Source organism: Procambarus clarkii, chromosome 17, assembly GCF_040958095.1.
Source record: "Procambarus clarkii isolate CNS0578487 chromosome 17, FALCON_Pclarkii_2.0, whole genome shotgun sequence".
In the NCBI taxonomy this organism is placed as follows: domain Eukaryota; kingdom Metazoa; phylum Arthropoda; class Malacostraca; order Decapoda; family Cambaridae; genus Procambarus; species Procambarus clarkii.
In genome coordinates this window covers 31,987,181-32,007,251 of record NC_091166.1, presented here as the reverse complement: position 1 = coordinate 32,007,251, position 20,071 = coordinate 31,987,181, and the positions used below count along the sequence as shown (strand labels likewise).

Here is a 20,071-nt window from a genome sequence, read left to right as displayed (position 1 = left end):
CAGTAGATCAATTTCGCGAGCGCTACCATACTGTAGTATAACAATTTTTTGGCCTTAGGTAAAATATAGGTCATAATGCGAGGCTGTATTAGGAGGACGGCTCGCTCCCTGTCACGAGACAGAATCATACACGAGATAGCAAGATGAATAAGGTTACTCTTGCAAGCCCGTCTGAGCTCCTCCCACACCTCAGGAGAGCACCCACTGGGTCAGGCTCTCTCTGCCAGCTGCTCCTGGAACTCGGATCACGGGGAAAATGTACCAATGGATCCTCACAGAGCTTCCATTACGAGGGGGAGGAATTATCAGGGAAATGGCCCAAGCCATGACGACTATATAGCATTTGGAAGGTGGTCAGGATAAGGATTTGGGATGAGACGTGGGGGGGGGGAAAGGAATATCCTTCCATTACGAAATTACTTCGCGTAGTGCTGAATACGCATTAATCTGAGTTAGGGACAACAAAACATCTCTGTTCTGAATTCCACGTCATTAATCACTCTACAAAATCAATAGTTACCGAAGTGCCAACACACACACACAAGCAAGCATTCTATTAATTTGGAAAGAAACGAAATATTAAAAATGAAGTCAACCTATGTCCAGGAACAGAACTCTAGTTTCTGTATTCACAAGTAAACGTAATGTTAACTCAATATATTTTCAAAATATATTATAAAATGCAGCCCAATGCCATTTTCAAATGATCTTACTAAATGCAATACAGAATCGATGCACAGCCGAGAAGCATTCAGCATCCTGGAGTGTAGCACTCACCACTACCATCACCAGTATCACAGTGAACAATTAGGGAGAGGGATGTGTTAGTACTTTGGGAGAGGGATGTGTTGGTACTTTGGGAGAGGGATGTGTTGGTACTTTGGGAGAGGGATGTGTTGGTACTTTGGGAGAAGGATGTGTTGGTACTTTGGGAGAGGGATGTGTTGGTACTTTGGGAGAGGGATGTGTTAGTACTTTGGGAGAGGGATGTGTTGGTACTTTGGGAGAGGGATGTGTTGGTACTTTGGGAGAGGGATGTGTTAGTACTTTGGGAGAGGGATGTGTTGGTACTTTGGGAGAGGGATGTGTTGGTACTTTGGGAGAGGGATGTGTTGGTACTTTGGGAGAAGGATGTGTTGGTACTTTGGGAGAGGGATGTGTTGGTACTTTGGGAGAGGGATGTGTTAGTACTTTGGGAGAGGGATGTGTTGGTACTTTGGGAGAGGGATGTGTTGGTACTTTGGGAGAGGGATGTGTTAGTACTTTGGGAGAGGGATGTGTTGGTACTTTGGGAGAGGGATGTGTTGGTACTTTGGGAGAGGGATGTGTTGGTACTTTGGGAGAGGGATGTGTTGGTACTTTGGGAGAGGGATGTGTTGGTACTTTGGGAGAGGGATGTGTTAGTACTTTGGGAGAGGGATGTGTTGGTACTTTGGGAGAGGGATGTGTTGGTACTTTGGGAGAGGGATGTGTTGGTGCTTTGGGAGAGGGATGTGTTGGTACTTTGGGAGAGGGATGTGTTGGTACTTTGGGAGAGGGATGTGTTGGTGCTTTGGGAGAGGGATGTGTTGGTGCTTTGGGAGAGGGATGTGTTGGTGCTTTGGGAGAGGGATGTGTTGGTGCTTTGGGAGAGGGATGTGTTAGTACTTCGGGAGAGGGATGTGTTGGTGCTTTGGGAGAGGGATGTGTTGGTGCTTTGGGAGAGGGATGTGTTGGTGCTTTGGGAGAGGGATGTGTTAGTACTTCGGGAGAGGGATGTGTTAGTACTTCGGGAGAGGGATGTGTTAGTACTTTGGGAGAGGGATGTGTTAGTACTTCGGGAGAGGGATGTGTTAGTACTTTGGGAGAGGGATGTGTTAGTACTTTGGGAGAGGGATGTGTTAGTACTTTGGGAGAGGGATGTGTTAGTACTTTCGGAGAGGGATGTGTTGGTACTTTGGGAGAGGGATGTGTTGGTACTTTGGGAGAGGGATGTGTTAGTACTTTGGGAGAGGGATGTGTTAGTACTTTGGGAGAGGGATGTGTTAGTACTTTGGGAGAGGGATGTGTTGGTACTTTGGGAGAGGGATGTGTTGGTACTTTGGGAGAGGGATGTGTTGGTACTTTGGGAGAGGGATGTGTTGGTGCTTTGGGAGAGGGATGTGTTAGTACTTTGGGAGAGGGATGTGTTGGTACTTTGGGAGAGGGATGTGTTGGTGCTTTGGGAGAGGGATGTGTTGGTGCTTTGGGAGAGGGATGTGTTGGTGCTTTGGGAGAGGGATGTGTTGGTACTTTGGGAGAGGGATGTGTTGGTGCTTTGGGAGAGGGATGTGTTGGTACTTTGGGAGAGGGATGTGTTGGTGCTTTGGGAGAGGGATGTGTTGGTACTTTGGGAGAGGGATGTGTTGGTGCTTTGGGAGAGGGATGTGTTGGTACTTTGGGAGAGGGATGTCTAAGTAGTTTGGGAGGGAGATGTGTGACAATGCTCCCACACTCAACCAACTCCCACACCCACAATGCTCCCACACTCGTCCAACACACCAGAGCCCACACCCACAATGCTCCCACACTCATCCAACACACCAGAGCCCACACCCACAATGCTCCCACACTCGTCCAACACACCAGAGCCCACACCCACAATGCTCCCACACTCAACCAACACACCAGAGCCCACACCCACAATGCTCCCACACTCGTCCAACACACCAGAGCCCACACCCACAATACTCCCACACTCAACCAACACACCAGAGCCCACGCCCACAATACTCCCACACTCAACCAACACACCAGAGCCCACACCCACAATGCTCCCATACTCAACCAACACACCAGAGAACAAACCCACAATGCTCCCACACTCAACCAACACACTAGAGCCCACACCCACAATGCTCCCACACTCAACCAACACACCAGAGCCCACACCCACAATGCTCCCACACTCAACCAACACACAAGAGCCCACACCCACAATGCTCCCACACTCAACCAACACACCAGAGCCCACACCCACAATACTCCCACACTCAACCAACACACTAGAGCCCACACCCACAATGCTCCCACACTCAACCAACACACAAGAGCCCACGCAATATACACACCTGACTCACCATTCTTACTTTCTAGACATTCACAACAACTGAAACTTGCACCATCACCCACGAACCACTAGTCTTCCTCATCCACAATCACCTAACATTATCAGCTATGAAGGACTAGGTAATACCAGTTAGAGACGGCAAAGAAAAGTTTGAAGTTTGAGTTAGAATGAAAGTAATTCAAACTTCTTTTCTCTTGTGTATGGTGACTATCAAGCCACCATACAAAAAGGATGGCTAAAGGAACCTTCAGGTACCTGCAGGGGTCTACAGGAACCTTTAGGTACCTGCAGGGGGTCTACAGGAACCTTCAGGAACCTGCAGGGGTCTACAGGAACCTTTAGGTACCTGCAGGGGTCTACAGGAACCTTTAGGTACCTGCAGGGGTCTACAGGAACCTTCAGGTACCTGCAGGGGTCTACAGGAACCTTTAGGTACCTGCAGGGGTCTACAGGAACCTCAGGTACCTGCAGGGGTCTACAGGAACCTTCAGGTACCTGCAGGGGTCTACAGGAACCTCAGGTACCTGCAGGGGTCTACAGGAACCTTCAGGTACCTGCAGGGGTCTACAGGAACCTTTAGGTACCTGCAGGGGTCTACAGTAACCTTTAGGTACCTGCAGGGGTCTACAGGAACCTTCAGGTACCTGCAGGGGTCTACAGGAACCTTCAGGTACCTGCAGGGGTCTACAGGAACCTTCAGGTACCTGCAGGGGTCTACAGGAACCTCAGGTACCTGCAGGAGTCTACAGGAACCTTCAGGTACCTGCAGGGGTCTACAGGAAACTTTAGGTACCTGCAGGGGTCTACAGGAACCTTCAGGTACCTGCAGGGGTCTACAGAAACCTTCAGGTACCTGCAGGGGTCTACAGGAACCTTCAGGTACCTGCAGGGGTCTACAGGAACCTTCAGGTACCTGCAGGGGTCTACAGGAACCTTCAGGTACCTGCAGGGGTCTACAGGAACCTTCCGGTACCTGCAGGGGTCTACAGGAACCTTCAGGTACCTGCAGGGGTCTACAGGAACCTTCAGGTACCTGCAGGGGTCTACAGGAACCTTTAGGTACCTGCAGGGGTCTACAGGAACCTTCAGGTACCTGCAAGGGTCTACAGGAACCTTTAGGTACCTGCAGGGGTCTACAGGAACCTTCAGGTACCTGCAGTGGTCTACAGGAACCTTCAGGTACCTGCAGGGGTCTTCAGGAACCTTTAGGTACCTGCAGGGGTCTACAGGAACCTTCAGGTACCTGCAGGGGTCTACAGGAACCTTCAGGTACCTGCAGGGGTCTACAGGAACATCAGGTACCTGCAGGGGTCTACAGGAACCTTTAGGTACCTGCAGGGGTCTACAGGAACCTTCAGGTACCTGCAGGGGTCTACAGGAACATCAGGTACCTGCAGGGGTCTACAGGAACATCAGGTACCTGCAGGGGTCTACAGGAACATCAGGTACCTGCAGGGGTCTACAGGAACATCAGGTACCTGCAGGGGTCTACAGGAACATCAGGTACCTGCAGGGGTCTACAGGAACATCAGGTACCTGCAGGGGTCTACAGGAACATCAGGTACCTGCAGGGGTCTACAGGAACCTTCAGGTACCTGCAGGGGTCTACAGGAACCTTCAGGTACCTGCAGGGGTCTACAGGAACATCAGGTACCTGCAGGGGTCTACAGGAACATCAGGTACCTGCAGGGGTCTACAGGAACATCAGGTACCTGCAGGGGTCTACAGGAACATCAGGTACCTGCAGGGGTCTACAGGAACATCAGGTACCTGCAGGGGTCTACAGGAACATCAGGTACCTGCAGGGGTCTACAGGAACATCAGGTACCTGCAGGGGTCTACAGGAACATCAGGTACCTGCAGGGGTCTACAGGAACCTTCAGGTACCTGCAGGGGTCTACAGGAACCTTCAGGTACCTGCAGGGGTCTACAGGAACCTTCAGGTACCTGCAGGGGTCTACAGGAACCTCAGGTACCTGCAGGGGTCTACAGGAACCTTCAGGTGCTTGTTGGGGCTTACATAATGGAGCCTAGGAACTTAATGGCGTTCAAGTTGGTATATTGTAACCTTAGAACCCGAGATTCTAAGATCAAATTTGACCTGGTTGAATACATTGGGGCGCCGAAATATCTAATACTGTAAACAATGTTTCCAAATTTATTGTATGTGGTGTGTGTATTTTTTTGCGGGCGCTCTCGAGCTGGTACACACATGCTTGTGATCTGGTTTCTATTTGACTCTATTTGTTATTTTAAGGTGATTCTAGCTTTGGCATGTAGCATACTTGTGAAGTCCCCCATGTTAATTTAATAGCAAAGTTAGTAGTGGAAGTAAGGTAGGGTAACTATCAAGGGAAAAACCTGATTGATCAGTAATGTCTGATCAACCAGGCTGTGATTCATATGTCAGGCTGCGAGCAGCCGCGTCCAACAGCCTGGTTGACCAGGCAACCAACCGGGAGGTCTGGGCAGAGACCGAGCCGTGTGGCTATTGATCTCCGGAAGCTACACAATGTAAACAGAGGGAAGAAGAACTAAGCCATTAAGACAATATGACACTTGAAAGGGATATAAGGATAAGGGATTTAGGATAAGACGGATAGAAGGAATGGTATCCAACCACTTGGACGGCCGGGGGATTGAACGCCGACCAGCATGAAGCGAGACCGTCGCTCTACCGTCCATCCCATGTGGTTGGGCGTTAGTAGTAGAGAGACAACTGTGTTGGGTCGATCATTAGAATGAGGAATATTACCTTTCTGTGTGAGTACGTCTTCCATCTGTTAAGTGGGGATGAGAGGGCCACACCAGGCCACAGTGGCCATGGCCACAGTGGCCATGGCCACTAACACGGCATCACGACGCCAGTAATAATCTACGACAACAATAACTAATGTGGCCTCAATACACTTAACCTAATTCATTGATTGGCTGATTTTTGTGGGTTAACTTATAAGATAATTGCACTAGTTATAGCTTACAGCTAAATGTAAACATTAGAGTGATGAGACTTATGTTGGTAAAACATCTAAAATAAAATATGAATAAAACATATGCATAAAATATTCATATAGGCAAATTATGTAAAAAAATAGTACTTTTCATTCATCATTATTTACATTATTTACAAATAGCGTAACATTACAAGTGTAATTCTTAGACATATAATTCAGTAATAATTCAATGCTTCGGGCGACAGGCAGCTGGTTATTCATGCATGATCTGTTAGGCCTATATCGAGGTCTAAACCTAAACATTCTTTTAAGTGATGCACAAATTTTCTCTTCTACATATTGAGGTTATCTTGAGATGATTTCGGGGCCTAGCGTCCCTGCGGCCCGGTCCTCGACCAGGCCTCCACCCCCAGGAAGCAGCCCGTAGCAGCTGTCTAACTCCCAGGTACCTATTTACTGCTAGTTAAACAGCGGCATCGGGGTGAAAGAAACTCCACTCATATGTTACCGCCTCCACCGGGGACCGAACCCGGAACCTAAGAACTACGAATCCCGGGCGCTGTCCACTCAGCTGTGGATGGGCAGAAAGATTTTTGAACTCACTGATTAACATTGTTTCAAACCCCAAATGTATATAAAGATTAAACAGTATATAATTATAATCACAACATGTTATCCTATAATTATGACATTCTCTCAGGTAAATAATGCACAGTTATTTAGCGCAGACTCATCTATAAATGCACAAACATTTACGAAACAGTTTAGGAATTTGAATTTAAATAGGTTTCGACCAGCATCACAGAGGTAATTGGTACAGCCAACGGTAAAAATAGGCACGATACCTACATGGGTATTTAGAATTGGATGTAGAATTCTAGAATTCAAAATGGTAAGAACTATACACTATAAACTAAGCTCATTTTTATCTTTGGTATTTATATGGAGGAAACCTTCATGTTGCTACAGGGGGCTACAGGAACCTTCATGTTGCTACAGGGGGCTACAGGAACCTTCATGTTGCTGCAGGGGGCTACAGGAACCTTCATGTTGCTGCAGGGGGCTACAGGAACCTTCATGTTGCTACAGGGGGCTACAGGAACCTTCATGTTGCTACAGGGAGCTACAGGAACCTTCATGTTGCTACAGGGGGCTACAGGAACCTTCATGTTGCTACAGGGGGCTACAGGAACCTTCATGTTGCTACAGGGGGCTACAGGAACCTTCATGTTGCTACAGGGGGCTACAGGAACCTTCATGTTGCTACAGGGGGCTACAGGAACCTTCATGTTGCTACAGGGGGCTACAGGAACCTTCATGTTGCTACAGGGGGCTACAGGAACCTTCATGTTGCTACAGGGAGCTACAGGAACCTTCATGTTGCTACAGGGAGCTACAGGAACCTTCATGTTGCTACAGGGGGCTACAGGAACCTTCATGTTGCTACAGGGGGCTACAGGAACCTTCATGTTGCTACAGGGGGCTACAGGAACCTTCATGTTGCTACAGGGGGCTACAGGAACCTTCATGTTGCTACAGGGGGCTACAGGAACCTTCATGTTGCTATAGGGGGCTACAGGAACCATCAGGTTGATGCAGGAGGGCTACAGGAACCTTCAGGTTGCTACAGGGGGCTACAGGAACCTTCAGGTTGCTACAGGGGGCTACAGGAACCTTCAGGTTGCTGCAGGGGGATACAGGAACCTTCAGGTTGATGCAAGAGAGCTACAGGAACCTTCAGGTTGCTACAGGGGGCTACAGGAACCTTCAGGTTGCTACAGGGGGCTACAGGAACCTTCATGTTTCTGCAGGGGGCTACAGGAACCTTCAGGTAACTTCAGGGGGCTACAGGAACCTTCATGTTGCTGCAGGGGGCTACAGGAACCTTCAGGTTGCAACAGGGGGCTACATGAACCTTCAGGTAACTACAGGGGGCTACAGGAACCTTCATGTTGCTGCATGGGTCTACAGGAACCTTCAGGTTGCTACAGGGGGCTACAGGAACCTTCAGAGGGCTGCAGGGGGCTACAGGAATCTTCATGTTGCTACAGGGGGCTACAGGAACCTTCAGGTCGCTGCAGGGGGCTACAGGAACATTCAGGTTGCTGCAGGGGGCTACAGGAACCTTCAGGTTGCTGCAGGGGGCTACAGGAACCTTCAGGTTGCTGCAGGGAGCTACAGGAACCTTCATGTTGCTACAGGGGGCTACAGGAACCTTCAGGTTGCTGCAGGGGGCTACAGGAACCTTCATGTTGCTGCAGGGGGCTACAGGAACCTTCAGGTTGCTACAGGGGGCTACAGGAACCTTCAGGTTGCTGCAGGGGGCTACAGGAACCTTCAGGTTGCTGCAGGGGGCTACAGGAACCTTCAGGTTGCTGCAGGGAGCTACAGGAACCTTCAGGTTGCTACAGGGGGCTACAGGAACCTTCATGTTGCTACAGGGAGCTACAGGAACCTTCATGTTGCTACAGGGGGCTACAGGAACCTTCATGTTGCTACAGGGGGCTACAGGAACCTTCATGTTGCTACAGGGGGCTACAGGAACCTTCATGATGCTACAGGGGGCTACAGGAACCTTCAGGTTGCTACAGGGGGCTACAGGAACCTTCAGGTTGCTACAGGGAGCTACAGGAACCTTCATGTTGCTACAGGGAGCTACAGGAACCTTCATGTTGCTACAGGGGGCTACAGGAACCTTCAGGTTGCTGCAGGGGGATACAGGAACCTTCAGGTTGATGCAAGAGAGCTACAGGAACCTTCAGGTTGCTACAGGGGGCTACAGGAACCTTCATATTTCTGCAGGGGGCTACAGGAACCTTCAGGTTGCTACAGGGGGCTACAGGAACCTTCATATTTCTGCAGGGGGCTACAGGAACATTCAGGTAACTACAGGGGGCTACAGGAACCTTCATGTTGCTGCAGGGGGCTACAGGAACCTTCAGGTTGCAACAGGGGGCTACATGAACCTTCAGGTAACTACAGGGGGCTACAGGAACCTTCATGTTGCTGCATGGGCCTACAGGAACCTTCAGGTTGCTACAGGGGGCTACAGGAACCTTCAGAGGGCTGCAGGGGGCTACAGGAATCTTCATGTTGCTGCAGGGGGCTACAGGAACCTTCAGGTTGCTGCAGAGGGCTACAGGAATCTTCATGTTGCTGCAGGGGGCTACAGGAACCTTCAGGTTGCTGCAGGGGGCTACAGGAACCTTCATGTTGCTACAGGGGGCTACAGGAACCTTCAGGTCGCTGCAGGGGGCTACAGGAACCTTCAGGTTGCTACAGGGGGCTACAGGAACCTTCAGGTTGCTGCAGGGGGCTACAGGAACCTTCAGGTTGCTGCAGGGGGCTACAGGAACCTTCATGTTGCTGCAGGGGGCTACAGGAACCTTCAGGTTGCTACAGGGGGCTACAGGAACCTTCAAGTTGCTGCAGGGGGCTACAGGAACCTTCAGGTTGCTGCAGGGGGCTACAGGAACCTTCAGGTTGCTGCAGGGAGCTACAGGAACCTTCAGGTTGCTACAGGGGGCTACAGGAACCTTCAGGTTGCTACAGGGGGCTACAGGAACCTTCAGGTTGCTGCAGGGGGCTACAGGAACCTTCATGTTGCTACAGGGGGGCTACAGGAACCTTCAGGTTGCTACAGGGGGATACAGGAACCTTCAGAGTTGTGCAGGGGGCTACAGGAACCTTTATGTTGCTGCAGGTGGCTACAGGAACCTTCATGTTGCTGCAGGGGGCTACAGGAACCTTCAGGTTGCTGCAGGGGGCTACATGAACCTTCAGGTTGCTGCAGGGGGCTACAGGAACCTTCAGATTGCTGCAGGGGGCTACAGGAACCTTCAGGTAACTGCAGGGGGCTACAGGAACTTTCAGGTAACTGCAGGGGGCTACTGGAACCTTCAGGTTGCTGCAGGGGGCTACATGAACCTTCAGGTAACTGCAGGGGGCTACAGGAACCTTTGGGTAACTGCAGGGGGCTACAGGAACCTTCAGGTTGCTGCAGGGGGCTACAGGAACCTTCAGGTAACTGCAGGGGGCTACAGGAACCTTCAGATAACTGCAGGGCTCTACAGGAACCTTCAGGTAACTGCAGGGGGCTACAGGAACCTTCAGGTAACTGCAGGGGGCTACAGGAACCTTCAGGTAACTGCAGGGGGCTACAGGAACCTTCATGTTGCTACAGGGGGCTACAGGAACCTTCATGTTGCTACAGGGGGCTACAGGAACCTTCAGGTTGTTACAGGGGGCTACAGGAACCTTCAGGTTGCTACAGGGAGCTACAGGAACCTTCATGTTGCTACAGGGAGCTACAGGAACCTTCATGTTGCTACAGGGGGCTACAGGAACCTTCAGGTTGCTGCAGGGGGATACAGGAACCTTCAGGTTGATGCAAGAGAGCTACAGGAACCTTCAGGTTGCTACAGGGGGCTACAGGAACCTTCATATTTCTGCAGGGGGCTACAGGAACCTTCAGGTTGCTACAGGGGGCTACAGGAACCTTCATATTTCTGCAGGGGGCTACAGGAACATTCAGGTAACTACAGGGGGCTACAGGAACCTTTATGTTGCTGCAGGGGGCTACAGGAACCTTCAGGTTGCAACAAGGGGCTACATGAACCTTCAGGTAACTACAGGGGGCTACAGGAACCTTCATGTTGCTGCATGGGGCTACAGGAACCTTCAGGTTGCTACAGGGGGCTACAGGAACCTTCAGAGGGCTGCAGGGGGCTACAGGAATCTTCATGTTGCTGCAGGGGGCTACAGGAACCTTCATGTTGCTGCAGAGGGCTACAGGAATCTTCATGTTGCTGCAGGGGGCTACAGGAACCTTCAGGATGCTGCAGGGGGCTACAGGAACCTTCATGTTGCTACAGGGGGCTACAGGAACCTTCAGGTCGCTGCAGGGGGCTACAGGAACCTTCAGGTTGCTGCAGGGGGCTACAGGAACCTTCAGTTTGCTACAGGGGGCTACAGGAACCTTCAGGTTGCTGCAGGGGGCTACAGGAACTTTCATGTTGCTACAGGGGGCTACAGGAACCTTCAGGTTGCTGCAGGGGGCTACAGGAACCTTCATGTTGCTGCAGGGGGCTACAGGAACCTTCAGGTTGCTACAGGGGGCTACAGGAACCTTCAAGTTGCTGCAGGGGGCTACAGGAACCTTCAGGTTGCTGCAGGGGGCTACAGGAACCTTCAGGTTGCTGCAGGGAGCTACAGGAACCTTCAGGTTGCTACAGGAAGCTACAGGAACCTTCAGGTTGCTACAGGGGGCTACAGGAACCTTCAGGTTGCTGCAGGGGGCTACAGGAACCTTCATGTTGCTACAGGGGGGCAACAGGAACCTTCAGGTTGCTACAGGGGGATACAGGAACCTTCAGAGTTGTGCAGGGGGCTACAGGAACCTTCATGTTGCTGCAGGTGGCTACAGGAACCTTCATGTTGCTGCAGGGGGCTACAGGAACCTTCAGGTTGCTGCAGGGGGCTACATGAATCTTCAGGTTGCTGCAGGGGGCTACAGGAACCTTCAGATTGCTGCAGGGGGCTACAGGAACCTTCAGATTGCTGCAGGGGGCTACAGGAACCTTCAGGTAACTGCAGGGGGCTACAGGAACTTTCAGGTAACTGCAGGGGGCTACTGGAACCTTCAGGTTGCTGCAGGGGGCTACATGAACCTTCAGGTAACTGCAGGGGGCTACAGGAACTTCGGGTAACTGCAGGGGGCTACAGGAACCTTCAGGTTGCTGCAGGGGGCTACAGGAACCTTCAGGTAACTGCAGGGGGCTACAGGAACCTTCAGATAACTGCAGGGGTCTACAGGAACCTTCAGGTAACTGCAGGGGGCTACAGGAACCTTCAGGTACCTGCAGGGGGCTACAGGAACCTTCAGGTAACTGCAGGAGGCTACAGGAACCTTCATGTAACTGCAGGGGGCTACAGGAACCTTCAGGTTGCTGCAGGGGGCTACTGGAACCTTCAGGTTGCTGCAGGGGGCTACAGGAACCTTCAGGCGCCTGCAGGGGTCTACAGGAACCTTCAGGTAACTGCAGGGGGCTACAGGAACCTTCAGGTTGCTGCAGGGGGCTACAGGAACCTTCAGGTAACTGCAGGGGGCTACTGGAACCTTCAGGTTGCTGCAGGGGGCTACAGGAACCTTCAGGTAACTACAGGGGGCTACAGGAACCTTCAGGTTGCTGCAGGGGGCTACAGGAACCTTCAGGCGCCTGCAGGAGGACACAACCACATGATGTTAACTGGTTGCACAAGAAGACACAGTTACATTATGCTTACTGGATTTGTGCCTGTGGAGGATCATTGGTGACATTGGTGAGTGCATTTACAAGGTACTCTCAGAGTGAGTTTCAATAGCATGCATGAAAGATTAAGTTACATTAGGAGCACTAAAGTGTGTTCACGTCATTAGATGAGGCCACCGGAATGCTAAGAAACTGCACGAACACATGCAAAGATGACGCAAGTTGCAACATAAGGAGGTTCTGACCCGGTGGTCTCAAGAGGATCAGGTGATCACAAGAGAACGAGTGGAGCGAGGGTTTTGGGAGAGAACACAGGAGGAACATACTCCAGAACATCTGGTCATATAAGACACGGAGAGACGCCGCCCATCAAGTCAGAGAAAGGCAAAAGGACGCGGCTGCAGCTCTCCGGAAGCTGGTGGTCCACAGATCAGGCGGAGATAACAAGCAAATAGCTCCAATTTTTCCTGGATGCTGAAGATCAAAGGATTTTCTCGATGATCTGAGGCTTGTAGCGGCGCTCAAGGGTAAATGATACGGAGAAACCCGAGAAAAGGAGAAGGCGGCTGAGGTTCTGGAAGGTTTTATATTAGCAAAAGAGGCAGGAAAAGATATATTTTGTAGCGGCAAGTTGTACAAAAGGCAATGTGACTCACAATAACTAAATTATGAAACAAAAAAAAACGTAAATTTCTATTCCAGAATGAACTGTACACTAACAACTTTACTACCTAAAGCAAGCTGATGTCTTGCTACTTGGCTTCTCCACATATGCTCCTCTGACTTCTAACCCTTTGGATCGCCTTAAAACTTCCTTCAACAGCAAACCTAGGCAGCTCTCCAGTCTTTGTCCTTATGACTTCGATCTAATAAAATGTTTCCGTGTCCTTTACCCTTCTTTATTTCTGTGGTGTACCTAAGAACCAGAAACCTGGTGTTCCTCTTCGTCCTATCATTTCTTCAAGGGGGCTGCGTCGGCTATCCTCTTGCCTCCATATTTGCCAAAATTCTGGATCCTTATCTTCGTAGATTTTCTCCTGCCCACCTTCGGCACTCTCAGAACTTCGTAGAAAGACTGCGCCCTGCAGCTTTCCTGTAAGATGCTTAGTCTTGATGTCGACTCTCTGTTTACTAATGTTCCTCCCTAATGACGTTCTCTCTTTCCTTAGAAGGCAACTGAGGGGTTTTCTTCATCTCCCGCTTCCTACTGACGTTTTCCTGGAACTCATCAGACTCTGTGTTGACTCTAACTCCTTTTCTTTCAACGGTAAATAATACTCTCAAACTTTCGGTGTCGCTATGGGTTCCTCCCTCACTCCCCTGTTCTTGCCAATCTCTACATGGATTACTTCGAAACTGTTCTTCCTTCCTTCTATTTATACTCGTCCCTCTCTTTGGCTTCGCTATGTTGATGACATTTTTGCTTTATGGCCTCATGACCGTAGTCTTTTCTAGCCTTTCCTCTTTTCTCTTAACAATCTGGCTCCTTCTATCAATTTCAAAGTTGAATGAGAATCTAATTTCCTCCATCCTTTTTCTTGCTATTCTACACGTTCACAGCTCTGTGTTCTCTTTCTCTTTCTCTGTCTACCACAAACCCATGCATAGGGGCATGAACATTCACTTCTTTTTCTACCATCCTCCTTCTGTTAAGAGTGAGACGAGTGATCTCGTCTCTCTCTTCCTCCGCGCTCTACGCATCAGTGACTCTCAGTTTCTTGATTCTGAAATTACGTTCAAATACAAATCGTTTTCTCGCCTTGAATACCCCCTTACATTTTATCAACAGTGCCTATTCTTAAGCTAAACGTATTTTTTTTTTATCCCAAACCTGTTTCCAACACTATTACCACTGTGCTCTGCCTTTCCTTCATATCTGAACTTAAAAATCTCACTGATACCCTTTGTCTTCTTGGCATAAAGCTCACTTTACGACAAATTAACACTCTTCATAGCAATCTGGTTCACACTGCTCCTTCTGCTTCTAATGCTACTGGTGTCTACTCTATTTCCTATTCGTCTTGTCCTCTCCAATACTTTGGGGAACCTGGCCGTACACTTAATGACAGCCTTAAGGAAAACAAGAGAAGTGTCAAGTCTGCGGACACTAACAATGCTCTCTTCTGTCATGTTAGGGATTCTGGTCATCCTATTGATTGGTCTTCTAAAATAATCTTTCCTGCCTCTACTCTTCACAGACGCCGTCTTGTTCACTCGGCTCTGATACACAACGTGCCCAACATTAACCCGAGTCCTGGTTTTGTTGCTGTTGACTCTTCCCTCTCATACTACATATTTAAATGCTCTAACCTTCTTAACAAACGTGATCCGACTTAAGCCTTCCTTTTTTTTTTATCTTCCTCCTATTCTTACCTCATCCCTTTCATACTCGTACTCCTCGCAGTAATTACTCTTCTCACTCGTAACATTCATTCTGTTCTTACCTTTCGTCTTATTGTTACATTGTTCAAGGTATTATTTTCTTTTGCCTGATCCTCACCTTACACTCTTTCCTTATTTATTGGCTATTTTATTCCTCTCTTCCCTCCTGAGTCACAGCTCCCCTTCTGTCTCAGGTAAGTCCACTACGGGCTCACCATAGCCAGTGCTATTTGGAACTTTTTGTTTCCAGTAACTGAATCTTCAATAACATCAACATCGTCTCTTCCTCCACATGATATGGTCCAGGACAGAGCAAAACGTTGTCGTTTCCCCATCACCTGATGTTGGGTTTGGTCATTAACAGTACACTTCCTGACTTCTGTCTAACGGTGTTCTGAACACTACCTAACTTCCTTCCCAGTTTATACTGTACACTGCTGACGTCTGACTCACTATGTCCAGTACACTGCTGACATCTGACTCACTATGTCCAGTACACTGCTAACGTCTGACTCACTATGTCCAGTACACTGCTAACGTCTGACTCACTATCTCCATTACACTACCTGACGTCTGACTCACTATGTCCAGTACACTGCTGACGTCTGACTCACTATGTCCAGTACACTGCTGACGTCTGACTCAATATGTCCAGTACACTGCTGACGTCCGACTCACTATGTCCAGTACACTGCTAACGTCTGACTCACTATGTCCAGTACACTACCTGACGTCTGACTCACTATGTCCAGTACACTACCTGACGTCTGACTCACTATGTCCAGTACACTACCTGACGTCTGACTCACTATGTCCAGTACACTACCTGACGTCTGACTCACTATGTCCAGTACACTGCCTGACGTCTGACTCACTATGTCCAGTACACTGCTGACGTCTGACTCACTATGTCCAGTACACTGCTGACGTCTGACTCACTATGTTCAGTACACTACCTGACGTCTGACTCACTATGTCCAGTACACTGCCTGACGTCTGACTCACTATGTCCAGTACACTGCCTGACGTCTGACTCACTATGTCCAGTACACTACCTGACGTCTGACTCACTATGTCCAGTACACTGCCTGACGTCTGACTCACGATGTCCAGTACACTACCTGACGTCTGATTCACTATGTCCAGTACACTACCTGACGTCTGACTCACTATGTCCAGTACACTACCTGACGTCTGACTCACTACGTCCAGTACACTACCTGACGTCTGACTCACTATGTCCAGTACACTACCTGACGTCTGATTCACTACGTCCAGTACACTGCCTGACGTCTGACTCACTATGTCCAGTACACTACCTGACGTCTGACTCACTATGTCCAGTACACTACCTGACGTCTGACTCACTATGTCCAGTACACTGCTAACGTCTGACTCACTATGTCCAGTACACTGCCTGACGTCTGACTCACTATGTCCAGTACACTGCCTGACGTCTGACTCACTATGTCCAGTACACTGTCTGACGTCTGACTCACTATGTCCAGTACACTACCTGACGTCTGACTCACTATGTCCAGTACACTGCCTGACGTCTGACTCACTATGTCCAGTACACTACCTGACGTCTGACTCACTATGTCCAGTACACTGCCTGACGTCTGACTCACTATGTCCAGTACACTGCCTGACGTCTGACTCACTATGTCCAGTATACTACCTGACGTCTGACTCACTATGTCCAGTACACTACCTGACGTCTGACTCACTATGTCCAGTACACTGCCTGACGTCTGACTCACTATGTCCAGTACACTACCTGACGTTTGACTCACTATGTCCAGTAGACTCCCTGACGTCTGACTCACTATGTCCAGTACACTGCTGACGTCTGACTCACTATGTCCAGTACACTACTGACGTCTGACTCACTATGTCCAGTACACTGCTGACGTCTGACTCACTATGTCCAGTACACTACCTGACGTCTGACTCACTATAACCAGTACACTGCCTGACGTCTGACTCACTATGTCCAGTACACTGCTGACGTCTGACTCACTATGTCCAGTACACTGCTGACGTCTGACTCAATATGTCCAGTACACTGCTGACGTCCGACTCACTATGTCCAGTACACTGCTAACGTCTGACTCACTATGTCCAGTACACTACCTGACGTCTGACTCACTATGTCCAGTACACTACCTGACGTCTGACTCACTATGTCCAGTACACTACCTGACGTCTGACTCACTATGTCCAGTACACTACCTGACGTCTGACTCACTATGTCCAGTACACTGCCTGACGTCTGACTCACTATGTCCAGTACACTGCTGACGTCTGACTCACTATGTCCAGTACACTGCTGACGTCTGACTCACTATGTTCAGTACACTACCTGACGTCTGACTCACTATGTCCAGTACACTGCCTGACGTCTGACTCACTATGTCCAGTACACTGCCTGACGTCTGACTCACTATGTCCAGTTGACTCCCTGACGTCTGACTCACTATGTCCAGTACACTGCTGACGTCTGACTCACTATGTCCAGTACACTGCCTGACGTCTGACTCACTATGTCCAGTACACTGCTGACGTCTGACTCACTATGTCCAGTACACTGCTGACGTCTGACTCACTATGTCCAGTACACTGCTGACGTCTGACTCACTATGTCCAGTACACTACCTGACGTCTGACTCACTATGTCCAGTACACTGCCTGACGTCTGACTCACTATGTCCAGTACACTACCTGACGTCTGACTCACTATGTCCAGTACACTGCCTGACGTCTGACTCACTATGTCCAGTACACTACCTGACGTCTGACTCACTATGTCCAGTTGACTCCCTGACGTCTGACTCACTATGTCCAGTACACTGCTGACGTCTGACTCACTATGTCCAGTACACTACCTGACGTCTGACTCACTATGTCCAGTACACTGCCTGACGTCTGACTCACTATGTCCAGTACACTACCTGACGTCTGACTCACTATGTCCAGTACACTGCCTGACGTCTGACTTCACTATGTCCAGTACACTGACCTGACGTCTGACTCACTATGTCCAGTACACTGCCTGACGTCTGACTCACTATGTCCAGTACACTGCCTGACGTCTGACTCACTATGTCCAGTACACTACCTGACGTCTGACTCACTATGTCCAGTACACTACCTGACGTCTGACTCACTATGTCCAGTACACTGCCTGACGTCTGACTCACTATGTCCAGTACACTACCTGACGTCTGACTCACTATGTCCAGTTGACTCCCTGACGTCTGACTCACTATGTCTAGTACACTGCTGACGTCTGACTCACTATGTCCAGTACACTAGCTGACGTCTGACTCACTATGTCCAGTACACTGCCTGACGTCTGACTCACTATGTCCAGTACACTGCTGACGTCTGACTCACTATGTCCAGTACACTACCTGACGTCTGACTCACTATGTCCAGTACACTGCCTGACGTCTGACTCACTATGTCCAGTACACTACCTGACGTCTGACTCACTATGTCCAGTACACTACCTGACGTCTGACTCACTATGTCCAGTACACTGCCTGACGTCTGACTCACTATGTCCAGTACACTGCCTGACGTCTGACTCACTATGTCCAGTACACTAGCCTGACGTCTGACTCACTATGTCCAGTACACTGCCTGACGTCTGACTCACTATGTCCAGTACACTACCTGACGTCTGACTCACTATGTCCAGTACACTACCTGACGTCTGACTCACTATGTCCAGTACACTACCTGACGTCTGACTCACTATGTCCAGTACACTACCTGACGTCTGACTCACTATGTCCAGTACACTGCCTGACGTCTGACTCACTATGTCCAGTACACTGCCTGACGTCTGACTCACTATGTCCAGTACACTACCTGACGTCTGACTCACTATGTCCAGTACACTGCCTGACGTCTGACTCACTATGTCCAGTACACTAGCTGACGTCTGACTCACTATGTCCAGTACACTGCCTGACGTCTGACTCACTATGTCCAGTACACTGCTGACGTCTGACTCACTATGTCCAGTACACTACTGACGTCTGACTCACTATGTCCAGTACACTGCCTGACGTCTGACTCACTATGTCCAGTACACTGCCTGACGTCTGACTCACTATGTCCAGTACACTACCTGACGTCTGACTCACTATGTCCAGTACACTGCCTGACGTCTGACTCACTATGTCCAGTACACTGCCTGACGTCTGACTCACTATGTCCAGTACACTACCTGACGTCTGACTCACTATGTCCAGTACACTGCCTGACGTCTGACTCACTATGTCCAGTACACTACCTGACGTCTGACTCACTATGTCCAGTACACTACCTGACGTCTGACTCACTATGTCCAGTATGACTACCTGACGTCTGACTCACTATGTCCAGTACACTACCTGACGTCTGACTCACTATGTCCAGTACACTACCTGACGTCTGACTCACTATGTCCAGTACACTGCCTGACGTCTGACTCACTATGTCCAGTACACTACTGACGTCTGACTCACTATGTCCAGTACACTGCCTGACGTCTGACTCACTATGTCCAGTACACTGCCTGACGTCTGACTCACTATGTCCAGTACACTGCCTGACGTCTGACTCACTATGTCCAGTACACTGCCTGACGTCTGACTCACTATGTCCAGTACACTACCTGACGTCTGACTCACTATGTCCAGTACACTGCCTGACGTCTGACTCACTATGTCCAGTACACTGCCTGACGTCTGACTCACTATGTCCAGTACACTGCCTGACGTCTGACTCACTATGTCCAGTACACTGCCTGACGTCTGACTCACTATGTCCAGTACACTACCTGACGTCTGACTCACTATGTCCAGTACACTGCCTGACGTCTGACTCACTATGTCCAGTACACTGCCTGACGTCTGACTCACTATGTCCAGTACACTGCCTGACGTCTGACTCACTATGTCCAGTACACTGCTGACGTCTGACTCACTATGTCCAGTACACTACCTGACGTCTGACTCACTATGTCCAGTACACTGCCTGACGTCTGACTCACTATGTCCAGTACACTGCCTGACGTCTGACTCACTATGTCCAGTACACTACCTGACGTCTGATTCACTATGTCCAGTACACTGCCTGACGTCTGACTCACTATGTCCAGTACACTACCTGACGTCTGACTCACTATGTCCAGTACACTGCCTGACGTCTGACTCACTATGTCCAGTACACTGCCTGACGTCTGACTCACTATGTCCAGTACACTGCCTGACGTCTGACTCACTATGTCCAGTACACTGCCTGACGTCTGACTCACTATGTCCAGTACACTGCCTGACGTCTGACTCACTATGTCCAGTACACTACCTGACGTCTGACTCACTATGTCCAGTACACTGCCT

At 49.7% G+C, this 20,071-nt stretch overlaps 3 protein-coding genes across 3 annotated transcripts; 2 read left to right on the top strand and 1 right to left on the bottom strand.

The window, feature by feature from the left end:
* Positions 1–807: 807 nt before the first annotated feature.
* Positions 808–2,553, bottom strand: LOC138365623 (proteoglycan 4-like). The gene has a single exon (XM_069326104.1). It carries the CDS (start codon positions 2,551–2,553, stop codon positions 808–810), a length of 1,746 nt encoding a protein of 581 aa, XP_069182205.1.
* A 766-nt stretch (positions 2,554–3,319) lies between these two features.
* LOC138365622 (uncharacterized PPE family protein PPE21-like) lies at positions 3,320–7,757 on the top strand. Its single transcript, XM_069326103.1, has 3 exons — positions 3,320–3,339; positions 3,719–4,386; positions 7,012–7,757. Exons 1-3 carry the CDS (start codon positions 3,320–3,322, stop codon positions 7,755–7,757), a joined length of 1,434 nt encoding a protein of 477 aa, XP_069182204.1.
* LOC138365621 (multifunctional-autoprocessing repeats-in-toxin-like) lies at positions 7,757–12,358 on the top strand. The gene is made up of 6 exons (XM_069326100.1): positions 7,757–8,804; positions 8,845–9,675; positions 9,746–10,456; positions 10,497–11,387; positions 11,458–11,627; positions 11,738–12,358. The coding sequence occupies exons 1-6, from the start codon at positions 7,757–7,759 to the stop codon at positions 12,356–12,358; spliced, it is 4,272 nt and encodes a 1,423-aa protein (XP_069182201.1).
* The last annotated feature ends 7,713 nt before the right edge of the window (positions 12,359–20,071 follow it).